This window comes from Cariama cristata, unplaced genomic scaffold (assembly GCF_000690535.1).
Source record: "Cariama cristata isolate BGI_N322 unplaced genomic scaffold, ASM69053v1 scaffold29310, whole genome shotgun sequence".
Classification (NCBI taxonomy): Eukaryota; Metazoa; Chordata; class Aves; order Cariamiformes; family Cariamidae; genus Cariama; species Cariama cristata.
In genome coordinates, this window is record NW_009596840.1 from 14,678 (window position 1) to 26,586 (window position 11,909).

General features: G+C 37.8%; 1 protein-coding gene across 1 annotated transcript in view; it reads right to left on the bottom strand.

Annotated features, from left to right (window-relative positions):
- LOC104167439 (dedicator of cytokinesis protein 4-like) overlaps nucleotides 1-11,909 on the bottom strand; it is a gene marked incomplete at both ends in the record, with an annotated part of 31,763 nt that overhangs the window by 12,551 nt on the left and 7,303 nt on the right. Inside the window, 3 exons of the mRNA XM_009707694.1 lie at nucleotides 1,569-1,662; nucleotides 5,414-5,474; nucleotides 7,163-7,258. Of these exons, the coding sequence (XP_009705996.1) occupies nucleotides 1,569-1,662; nucleotides 5,414-5,474; nucleotides 7,163-7,258 (251 nt within the window). The remainder of the gene's footprint in view (nucleotides 1-1,568; nucleotides 1,663-5,413; nucleotides 5,475-7,162; nucleotides 7,259-11,909) is intronic.

The following is an 11,909-nucleotide window of genomic DNA, read 5'->3' on the forward strand; positions in this document are numbered from 1 at the left end:
GCTGAAGTACCAAACTTCTTTTCCTACTCCCATGTACTTTAGATCAGCTGATTTACAAAAGGTCTGCGTGTTGTCACTGATTGATAAAGCAAGGCAATGGACTACATAAGTCTGTTTTCTCATGGAAAGACTGTTTCTATCCTAATGCCATGGGTGTGAGACAATCCTTCCTTAAGGCTCTCATGGCAGAAAAAAAAAAAAAAAAATCAAAGTGGTGGAATCTACCATGGCAAAGAATTCAGAAATCACACATGTTCATAATAAATGCACAGGCAATACAACAAAGTCTTGGAAATAAATTTTGAGCAAAATACTGTTTAAAATAAGAATGGCTAGCAAAACAATTAAAAAAATTTAGGTTCCTATCACTGCAGAAGGTAAACTGGACACCCATTAGTAGCCAATGAGAAAAGGGAAATCACCATTGCTTAAAGAGTTACTAAGATCTGTTATGTAAATCAGGAAATAAATAACTTGGCACAAAAGCCAGCTGTGGCAAAGATGATACTGCTTGATAATCAAAACTCTCTTGTGACTCACTACTGCCAGGTCACATGAGGAAATTAAAATCTCTCCTTCTATATCCTGCTATCTAGTCTACACTTTAACCCTGTGAACTGCAAAGGGACTGTGGAAATTCCAAGCGAAGGATCTCTCCTATGGGTAGCAGAAAAGCGTAAGGAAATTTGCCATGACAGTAGGTACCTGTGGCCTCTTTACGAGTGACCCCCAGCCAACTAACGCGCTTTTAAGAAGGAAAAAATTCTGGAGAGATTCTGAACACATGCAGTTGCAATTGCAAACATCAGGGAAAAGATGGAGGTATTATAAGGTCAGTTAAATATTTTGGCAACCAAAGACTGTTTCATTTAAAGAGATACTGATTTTCTTTTCTCCAGCAATTATTGATGGCATGTAGTTACCCAAATGAAGTGCACTTTATGTTGTATAAACAACAACCATGCCCTTTATCTTCTTATTTCTTTATTTAAAAGATACTGGCCAGCCCTGGCACTAAATTTGCATTGAGAAATCCTGGACAATAGTACTGCAAATGTGGTATGTGAAGATTTAGAAAGATGTCAGCAAAGTGCTACACTTGTTACAGGTTTTAGGGTCTCTGTCTCATCATTAGTGAGTGACATGGGTCTTCCCTTTTTTTCTTTTTTTAACCTAGAAGTTAGGTTCTGAAACACACCTGTGTAGAAACACCACACCAAACAGCTAACTAGCAGCATTACAAAAAAGTATTTAGGCTCAGATACTACCAAATGGACTCACAAAAACATCCTCTAAACTTTACTCCTCTTGGGTGAAGAATGACTGTATCACACATTTATTGCTAGTGCATATCAATAGTAGTCATTTACACTCAACATGGTACAGCAAGTAGTAGAGCTGTGGGGCTGAAAAAAAAGCTGTATTTTGGGAGAGATTAATCAGGCAAGGGAACTCAGCTGTTGCCTGGGTCGGTATGTTCTGCACTGAGGTTACAGCTTACAGCTTTGCAAAAGACTGCAAATCATGGACCAGTCCTAAATATCTTTGTCCAATTTGTACTCAATTACCTGTGAAGTTTTGTGCTTTCAGATGTAGGTCATAGAGCTTATGAATATAGCGAATATACATCTCTTCCTTGTTCAGTTCAGTCTTGTAAAAATTCTGCAATAAAGTTGAATTTTGGAATGAAATTTAGTAGTTAATAAATCTATAATAGTGGTTAAAAACAAAAGACTTCAAACATAATGCTCTAGGAATACCTTCAGAGATTTGAAAGTTTCACATGTACAAAGTCATTACACAGAACTGCAGTAATACAGTAAGAAATAGTAAATAAACAGCAAATTTTCAGTAGACAAGTCAATATGCTTCTGAATGATTTTTTTGTTTAAATTCTCATAGAACATAAGAGGAAGAACCTGACAGAACTGAAATCTGATGGTCTTTCTCTATAAATACTAATCCATCCAAAAAGTGCACCTATGTATCCTTACTTAGGGCATTTAACATCTTGCTGAAAGCTATATGTTGATTTTAAATTACTGACAGCACTCTGATGTTTGTATTAACATTTTAACCAAATATCTACTGCCTGATATGTCTACTCTTCCGTCTGTCACAGCAAAATGCCAAAAGGCCTTTGGTAGCTTTACAAAGAACCATTCAGTATTGTAAACAGCATAATCCTGAATGAAAAATGATTTCTTCAGCCCTAACTGATGCTGGGAATTGGTAACTGATGCATTAATATTGCATTGCATGAGTGAAATACACAAAGTTGCACTCTAAAGTGATATCCAGGACAAAATTTCTAGAAGTGGCTAAAGATTTCTCGACATATAACTGCTGTTTGTTGTTACACGGACAAAATACGGAATGCAACAGCAAAACCCTTAGCTCAAAACATTAATTATTTATTTGTAAGCCCTAAAACAAAGTATGAAAAAGTTATAGGGAGAGAAGCACAACCCTATAGCACTGTTCGCAAGTGTTGCCATACTCACTATAGACATGCAGCTAGAGTCCCTCTGCTAGCCATACTTAACGTTCAGGATAATCTACTTTGGTTAATAAAATGCATAGAAAAGCAGAATCTAGCAGTGGTCCCCATTAGCAATTAACAATTTCTGTTCTATTACTCAAATCACTTACTATTTTGAACTCTAAGCAAGTGGCCAAAAATTTTTCCTTTATTGTACAGCATTCTTATTCTGGGCCACTGTTTCCTAAATTGAGTTATTATCAAAGAGAAAGGTGGGAGGAACATTATGAAAATATCAAAATAAAAACTTTGTAGAGAAAAGTTTTTTTCTTAACTGTCTTGAGAAAATGACTACATATCAATAGCTCCGTAATGCCATGCCCCCCCTTAAGCCACCATCCACCTTTATTCTCTTTTCCTCCCACAAGGTGTAGATCAGGAACAGATGCTTCTTTTTAAAAGAGAAAATGAAAAAATATCTGTTTGCATGTTCATATTTACCTGTCTGAAAAGAAAACATAATCTACAATACAGAATTGTGAGCAATAAAGCCTAAAGATTAAGACAAAATACAGCACTGAACTGCAGTACTAGACTTCTTGGCTCTTACCCCTAAGCACTAAAGGCTCCAGTACTTGTCATGAGTCTAAACTACACAAATCAACTGGTTCTTCTCTGAAGCTCAGCTCTGACAACGTCCAGTTGGTCTGTAAGGCAGACCACAGCAAGACAACCCAGTCACAGCTCAGGAATACATCATGCTAATAAAGGTGTCGTGATTTTTCAACAAACTATTTCAGCATATAAAATATTACAGATGTAGCCTTCAAAAGGAGACATGATGTAAAAAGTAGACTTCCCTAACTAATAAAGACTTTTTTTTCCTATGGAAAAACAGCTGGAAAACAATGTTGAAACAGGCAGTGTGGACATGTGCTACTTAAATGGTATGATGTCATATGCCAGCGTGGAGCATCACAGGAATACATCCTCTTTCTAAAAAGAAGATACAATTTTAAATGAATAGAACCTGAAATATCAATTAAATATCAAACCCCAATGAGGACCAGAGTTGCCTGAGGAAAATTCCTCAGTGAGTTACTAAAAGTTATTTAATATACTTTCAATGCTTTTGTACAGCTCTGTGATGATAGAGTTCTTTCATTAGAAATTCAACTTTCAAATTGGAGTTGGGTGATTCTTATGCATAAGAATACTTTGGTGAAGTTTATCCAGTAGGAAGAGACTGAAAACTGAATAAAGCAGTATTAGAGATCTCTCAGAGCCCAACTATAAAATGCCAAGGAAGACTAACTCCATTAGAGACCTCTTAAACCAGCTTTTCCAAACAAGCATTACCAATATGAAACCTACCTCAGATGATCCAGAGGGTGGGGAGAGTAGAAAAAAAGTTCCTAACTTCTCCTTTCATCTAAGTTATTGCTGCTGGTGCATACCCCTTCTGCATATTTCATGATGGGGAATAATTCCCGTTAATTTGATAACTTGGTTAACTTGGTCAATTCTATTTTCTGGAAGAACAGCGTATACCTCTATGGCAAAACAATGTAAAAATTCTTTTTTCAGGCCAACCAGTGCTCTTATCTTCAAAGTAGTGTTCAAAAATGAAATATTGCTTCCTTCTCTGGACTTCAAATAACTTTAACATTATACATTGCTCTACTTACTTGTTGCATGAAACATCTTTTGAGATGACAGCCAGTTCATCCATCATATGGGCAAGCAAATGTCTTAAAATTTGTGTGCTACTTCTGTAATTGAAATTTCCTTTTCAAAATTTAGCATTTGTTGTTTCTCTAGTGTGCAAATAGTATTAAAATTTGTCTGAAAATTATTAGGATAGATATGAAATCCGCCTTAGCCCATACAAGTCATTGAAAATCCCATTAAAATGTATTATGGTGTTTGGGGTTTTTTAAATATTTGAATTTTCTTTTCGTGCAAATCTTGGATGATTTGCTAATAATAGTTTAAAAACTCCTTAGAGATAGGACAAAAATAATCCAGGTGCTTTACAGAATTCAGATCATGCCAGATATTCCAACAGACAACCAGCTGCTCTACGGCTACATAGTAAACATCATCCCTGTTTAGAGAGCACTATTTTCCTACTGAAGAAACCCTTTATTCTCTTATGTATAACTGCTACTTAGAAGTGATACCAAATTGTTTCACTGACGTCAAAAATGCAGAATTACAAGTCAGCTTATTCTGTTTTTTCCCTTGGCTAAAAATACAGCTTTCCAAAACATTCACCATGAAAATGGAAACTTTCCAAGGTTAACGGAAGTCAACAAACTTGTCAGTGGAAACTCGCCTAGAACCAAAATGCATCTTGTAAACAAAAATGAAATCTTTTTCATACTATGAATTTGCACCGTTGGTTTGTGGTAATGATGATAACATGACAACAGGAGGTCTTGAGCAGCATTTCTGGCTCTTCTACTGGGAAGAGAATAGATAGCCTGCAGTCTTTAGAAGATATCTGATATTATATGTCATAAGAACCAACTTGCATCAGGTATTGGGGAAGAAAGGAAACAGGAGAAATCAGGCAAGTTTTGTTGGGTTTGGGGAAGGAGGAAAGGCTTGTTTGTTTCTATGAACTCAGAGACCAACTCAACTTGGAAAATACTTTGGTGAAGTTTATCCAGTAGGAAGAGACTGAAAACTGAATAAAGCAGTATTAGAGATCTCTCAGAGCCTGACTATAAAATGCCAAGGAAGACTAACTCTGCACTCTATCAGTTTCACCCAGAAAAAAATAAGTATCAGTGATCCTAAGTGCAGTAGTATCTGTCACCTTCCACTCAAACTGCATCAAGAAGCAAGGTACCTCCTATTCAAATGTGTGGCTGTATACTAGAAAATGCTCAACTGAAAAAGGGAAAGAAAAAGTAGTATACAAACCAAAAGGCTAACAGTGCAGCCAATCTTTTTGCCATCCACTTCTCCCATTTTCATGCAGTCCCTAAAACAGAAAGTAATGAAAGTCAAAAGGAATAACGTTTATCCTCTTACACCAAAGCACACCTCAGAAAACAGACATATTTGCCTCGGCAAGCTGACTGAAATGATGCAACCCAAAGGCATTTGGGTGAACAGTTGACCTAGGTGTGTAAGGGTCCTCTTCTAGGACATGGAATATCTCAATCGTCAAGAAAGTCAGTGGGTTTTTTCAGGCTGTGACATTGATTTGCTAGGTGACTGCCGGAGATCATTTGGTTTCTTCATACCTTGTGCTCAATTCATGCCAGCATGGCGGTCAGAAGCCAGGCCCGCTCCCCTCCTGCTCTCAGGCACTCATTCCCAGTCCTGCCCTGCTGCCTGCACAAACCTCAGGAAGAGACACAGGTTGGGCAGCCTCTTTTCCTGGGTTAATTTTAGCCCGTGTCAGTTAGATCACCACGGTGCAGCACAAACACTTGTGTTGGCACAAGGAAGAGGGTGCTGTGAATGAGGGGACAAGCAGGGATGAATTTGCTTTCTTCAGAGCCAGTGTACATCTAAAGTGGTCATGGAATTACCGCAGTAGTTCCTCCTCTGAAAAAACAAAATGACGCTGATCTCCTCTGTAAAATGCTCTGAGATCCACTAAATTTTCCTCAGTAGCACTTTTGTAATTAGGGTCATTTATTGTTCGGGGAAGCAACAGATCTGACCCCCAAGTCAAACGTTAAAGTGGAACCACGTAGAGTTTCATATCACATAGGGAAAAATAGTCAGTGTAACCATGCTGGAGTAAAAAAACATAACAGGCAGACATCACCATGCAGTCACTAAAAGAAATTTAACATAACTTTAAAACATTTTTGCATACATGAGCTAAACAATCATCCCAAATGCTCTTATAACTACCAGTATACACAATAGTTTTGAAAGGTTGAGAGCCTTGGAGGTTCTAATCCAACCGATCCCTTAAGAGAAATAGCACTGCCAGGCTTCTAGAAATTAACAGTTCAGTCTCTTTGTTGACGAAATAGCTTTCCTTTCAAACTATTGGTGACGATGGCAAGTGGAGTACCAGGTCTCACCATGCGTTCCTATGGAATCAGAGAAAACACCTAACACTTAAGCTCTATAAAGTGCTACAACTAATGGCAATGATGAGGACTACGCTGAAATCTGAAGTTTCGACACGGGCTTCACAACTGACTGAGAAAATCCCTTTGAGTCTCCCACTCCTGAAAGGGAGCATACGTCTCTCCTTTCTCTCTCCTTTGTTCATGCGGTACAGTCAGATGTGAGCTCCTCACCCAGAGATCGTATCTTTGTACACATACATACTACGCCGGCTGACACTACAACTAAGCATGATTGACACAGTCATAAGAATTTTACATATTCTGTAAAACAACTGTCAGCTGATTAGTACTGAGCTCTGTGTCTTCAGACAGACTTGAGTCACTAACCTACTGACGAAAGTTTCTGTATTCCTCGATAGCAAACTCGTGCACGCCACTGGGTTTGCATACCCTGGGGAGGCTACTTGGTTGGTTTTCAGCCTGCTTGTCTCATTTTCCTCTCGATTAACATCTGCGGTCAGACATCCTGAGCATGTACAGGTGATGTGTCCATGTGCAGTCACCGTTTGCGCAAGATCACCGTATTTTCCTCCTAATATTTCAAAGATGACAACCCTCCTTATAAATCACGCACCTGTAGTCCAGTAACCTCTCCATGAGGCGAGTCACAGTGGCGATTAACGAAACGCCACTTTCCCTCCATGTTTCCCGCTCAATTTTCTTCAGGAGACTGAAAAAAAATGAAAAAAGAAGCCAGAACAATTTCACCGTTTATTTTTAACTGTCACTATGACAACCAGTCTGCTTTTACCAGTACCTCAATACCTTAGCAACATCTTCGGTAGTTAGATTTTCTTTTACAAACACCCTCCCAAGAAGCACAATTTGCAAACAATGTCTTACCTAGGATAAGGACCAAAAAGTGGAATTCTAGTCCAGGAAGCATTGACAAAACAAATGATTTTTATATTAGCTGCATCAGGTTAAAATATATCAAATACCTAATTTTCAGAATATATTAATATCCCAAAGACTTAACAGAACTCTTACATAAAATTTATATATTAATTTCATGCTGATACATCACAAAACGGGGAATTCAAAGATGTGCCTAGAAAAGAACATTTATCAACTCAATATACCTTCTCACTGGGACCTCAACTTTTTTAACAAAGATTTTTCCTCCTCTCCTGTCTAATATTTCAGTACGTGTGAAATTTAAGAATGGGGAAGAGATTTTAGTAAGATGATTCCCCCTCTTCACTTAATATCTCCTTCTGAGAACATACTATCATGCACACGTAAAATTCCATTAGCTTCAATTGTCATAAGATTCTTTATTAAAAACTGCTGTGTTGAGTTCTGACACTAATGTAAATGCAGATTACACATTGAAGTGAAAAGATTTCAAAATGGTGTTGTAAGTGGAGCTGTCAGTAAAATTATACTTAATATTTCTTTCTGTTACAGGTCTCTGATTTTCACTGCTTCGGTTTATCAAATATTAATCATTTGTGCATGAACTTCCCACATTTCCTCTCTGAGAATGAACAAGGAAATATTTATCTACAGAGTTGTGTTACTTTTATGCTTTGGTGCAGGACCTCAGATGGATGACATGGCCTTGGAAGTATTTTAGCAGTCTCCCTGAAAATGCACACAGGTATGGTTTACTTTGAAGTTTCTGAAAATTAACCCATCCGTATAGTTAAGAGCTTTTTAGAAAGTTGTTAATAGCATCTCCAAACCTTCTGTCTGCAGTGGGCAAGCTGTCAGCTCCACTGACCTTCATCTTTACTGAGCATGTTCAGTCCCATAAAACTCCTACGCCCAAATTTCACCAAACAGATAACAGCACCCAATAACTCCTACATGCCAACTGCACTAGCTATCCACTCCAGCTCTGTTCAACTCCTTACGTACAGGAGGATGGCACAGATGCAATTCTCCAAACTAATTCCACCCAAATGAAGCTGTGCTCTGCTGGAAGCAAGAAGGAAACATTGATCTTCGTTCGTCACCCTTATATCGATCTTAAGACTCCCTTCTTCTCTTTAGGAGGCAATCAGATGGCTTTCCTTCACCTTCAGAGACTGGCTACCTGTCATTGCCAGCAGAGACAGATGACCAGAAGAGGCTGAAGCACTAATCTGCCATCTCTGCTTTCCATACAGAATACACAGGCTAACTTAATTTACTTTTAAACCCCTTACATTCCTTTCAATACAGGTTTTTGTGTCTAACAAGAAATAAGAGTAGAGCCTGTTACATTATTAAGCCCTGATTACTGCCCTGATTTTTCCTTTCAACCCTGTGTTAAACAGGAACATTTCAACCTAAATTCATCAAAATAATTACCTACAGTTCCTGTAGAAAAACAGCAGAAGTCTGACTTCTCTTTTACAACAGATGGTTTTCATCTGCATTTGACTTATGCATGTTCCTTACAAATGTATTGGCATATTCATTATAAATACACAATTTGTACAAATGGGTTGTGTAGATACTTTCAAAGTACTTATTCGAACTGACATCAATGTCGTCAGCTGAACAATTTTATGACTTGCCTTCTGATGCATGCCTCCCTCTCTGCACCATACATCTTTCACCACAATGCACAGAACAAACACTCAGAATGAAAGAGCTACTGAAATGTATCCTTCTGCTTCCTCATGGCTATATCTCGATAGAATTAAATTCCTCTTACTTACAGGTCCCAAAGCATAGCCAAGATGCTGTGTTCTACAAAGCACTAAGGGGGATAAACGACACAGAGAAACAATGAAAACACTGCTGCCTATCCATGCTACTATAGCCTAACATCTGGGCTCACTCGAGCAATTGTGGTTTAGTTTTTTATGGTTTGTTTTTTTGGGTTTTGTTTTGGTTTTGGTTTGTTTTGTTTTTTTTTAATTTTGGGTTACCAAGAATAAGAGAGTGGGGACCCAGAGGATCAGAGCTCTCCAGGGATGAATGCCAGGCTTAGAACCATGTTCAGGCTAGCTCGATCATGTAGTAAATGGATTTTATATGCCTAAGCCACAGAGTTATTCAGACCGCTAAGTCCCAGACATCTAATCCTGGAGGTGCCTTAAAAACATCTGGATGTCTGTTTTGGAGTACAAAGTCCTCCAGGTACCTCACTACAGCCAGAGGTTCCCTCATCCAGTCAGATGGGTCAAAGTCAAACTTTGGTGCAAATGTTCAGAGATGAGTGAGGAGCTACCCAAACCTCACAAAAATATTCAGAAGAGCTCTGAAAGACTCAGTCCAGACAGAGTCTAATGCACTGGGCAGTGCTGAAATCAGTCATGCAACTGGGGGAAGAAACTAAGAAGACTGAAGACAGCATGGGAGAGGTAGCAGTCATCACTTTTTATATAATAACTTCACGGCTACAGAAATCACCCACAAACTGGCAGAGCTTGCTATTAAATGCCTGCTCAGCTTGAACCTCAGCTCCAATTTCTTCAAAGAGAAGCCTCGTCGTCAGACCCTCAGTGAAGCCCAGGTTTTGTGCCTCAATAATGTGGCCACCAAACCTCCCAACCTGAAACAGTTCGTGTTAAGCCAAACCAGAATACAGCTACCAAAGTAATAAACTGGCAGCATCCATCGGATTCAGAACAAAAGAGCTACCTGAGCATATCCCTTGGCTTCCAAGGATTTTGTTCTAACCATCAACTCTTTAATAAAGTGAAATCATTTTTTCCCCTGTGCTAATCAACTCAGGAATCCAATTGCAGTGTTACAGTGTAAATGTAGACCAGGACACCTATCATACCATGATTACACCGGGTAACAACTACAATATCTAGTTTCTCATGATAGCAAAATGTTCACTACTCCATGCTTTGCAGCTCTTCAAATGACAGCAGGAGCTAATCACTGAGTGGTCACATTCAAGTCCCTAGAAAGACATTGATTCAAAACAAACAGCAGTTGTCTTCCCCTACTTTCCCTATGTCTTTTCATTTGATAAAGATAATTCCATTATAAGCAGTAAATTCTAAGCACGTAATATTTTAGATATGTCCAGAGATGCTTATAATTTGTCCTTGAAAATAGAAGATGTTCAGAGGAAAGATGCAGCGATTGTCTCGTGGAAAAAAAAAAAAAAAGTAGTTAATGTGGGAGTTGAGAGATTTAAATTCATTTTCCAATTCAGACAAAATAAACAAAAAGCATGACAAAACCTCAAAGTGTCACAGCCACTGCAGTTACTAAACAGTATCCAAAGTAGCTGTGTGCATCCCCTTGGCTCCCAACTGTACCTATCAAAACTGACCATGCCAAATCTTCAGAAAGATCCGGTAATATTGTAGCATTAAAGACTATTTTGCTTGCTGCAAAACTCTATTACTCACAGTCCTTGGGTACACACCACATCTCTGTCACTGCAGCCTAAACAAGTCTGCTTTCTTGCACTGTCTAAAGACACTCTAATATTGCTTAGTTTAAATTACCCGTGGAAGCAATAAAATAAAATAAAAAAAGAAGAAATCTCTGGCTAACTGACCCTGTCCCCTGCATTCAGCTCCCTAAACTGTCCATCTGATTTTAATAGTTTTCCTTCCTTTATGTCATCCTCCATTTTAGATTAGTTATCTTCTGCAAACTCTCCTCTTGAGACGTCCTAATGTATGGGTCAAATCAAACTCAGATAAAAAACGAACAACAAATACTATTTTTTCTTAAGCTGGAAGTAAACTTGAGCAGTTACTCTGAAATTTCCCAAAGAGTTAAGTTTTAACTTCTGTTATACCAGAACAGGAACAACAAATACACTGGTGCTGTGAGACATTTTGCAATTTAAATTATCATGACTATGTCTTCAGCATTTAGATTTATAAAAGGCTCTCACCATTTTTCACTGTATCTTGTTTAACATCCTCCAGTTTAAATCTAACTCAAAACTGTAAAAAAATTAAGAACTATATTTCATACCAATACGCTTTCTTATAGAATTTTAAGTTATTTCAGTGACAGACATCCTGATGTATTTTGCATATCAGAATGCATTTAGACTTAATTTTATAATTAGAGCTTTTCCCTTAATGCCTTAATTTTCAAGATAGAATACTGTATAACTAAAATATTGAAATCATCTTACCTTTTATTATCTTTACTCAGATTATGAAAAATTTCATTAATAACTACAAGAAAGTTCTGCTTTAGCATACTGTACTGTTGTTTGCCACTATTCATCCATTTCCATAATATTCTGCCTAATCTCTCTACACTTTTGCTTCTGTAAATAATAAATATTTAGGACCTCTTATTTTTTTCAACTCAGTACAGCTACATAGTTATATGTTTGCAATTCACAGACACTGAGATCTGAATGTTGTTACTTAAGCAAAGACAACAGAGCTAAAACT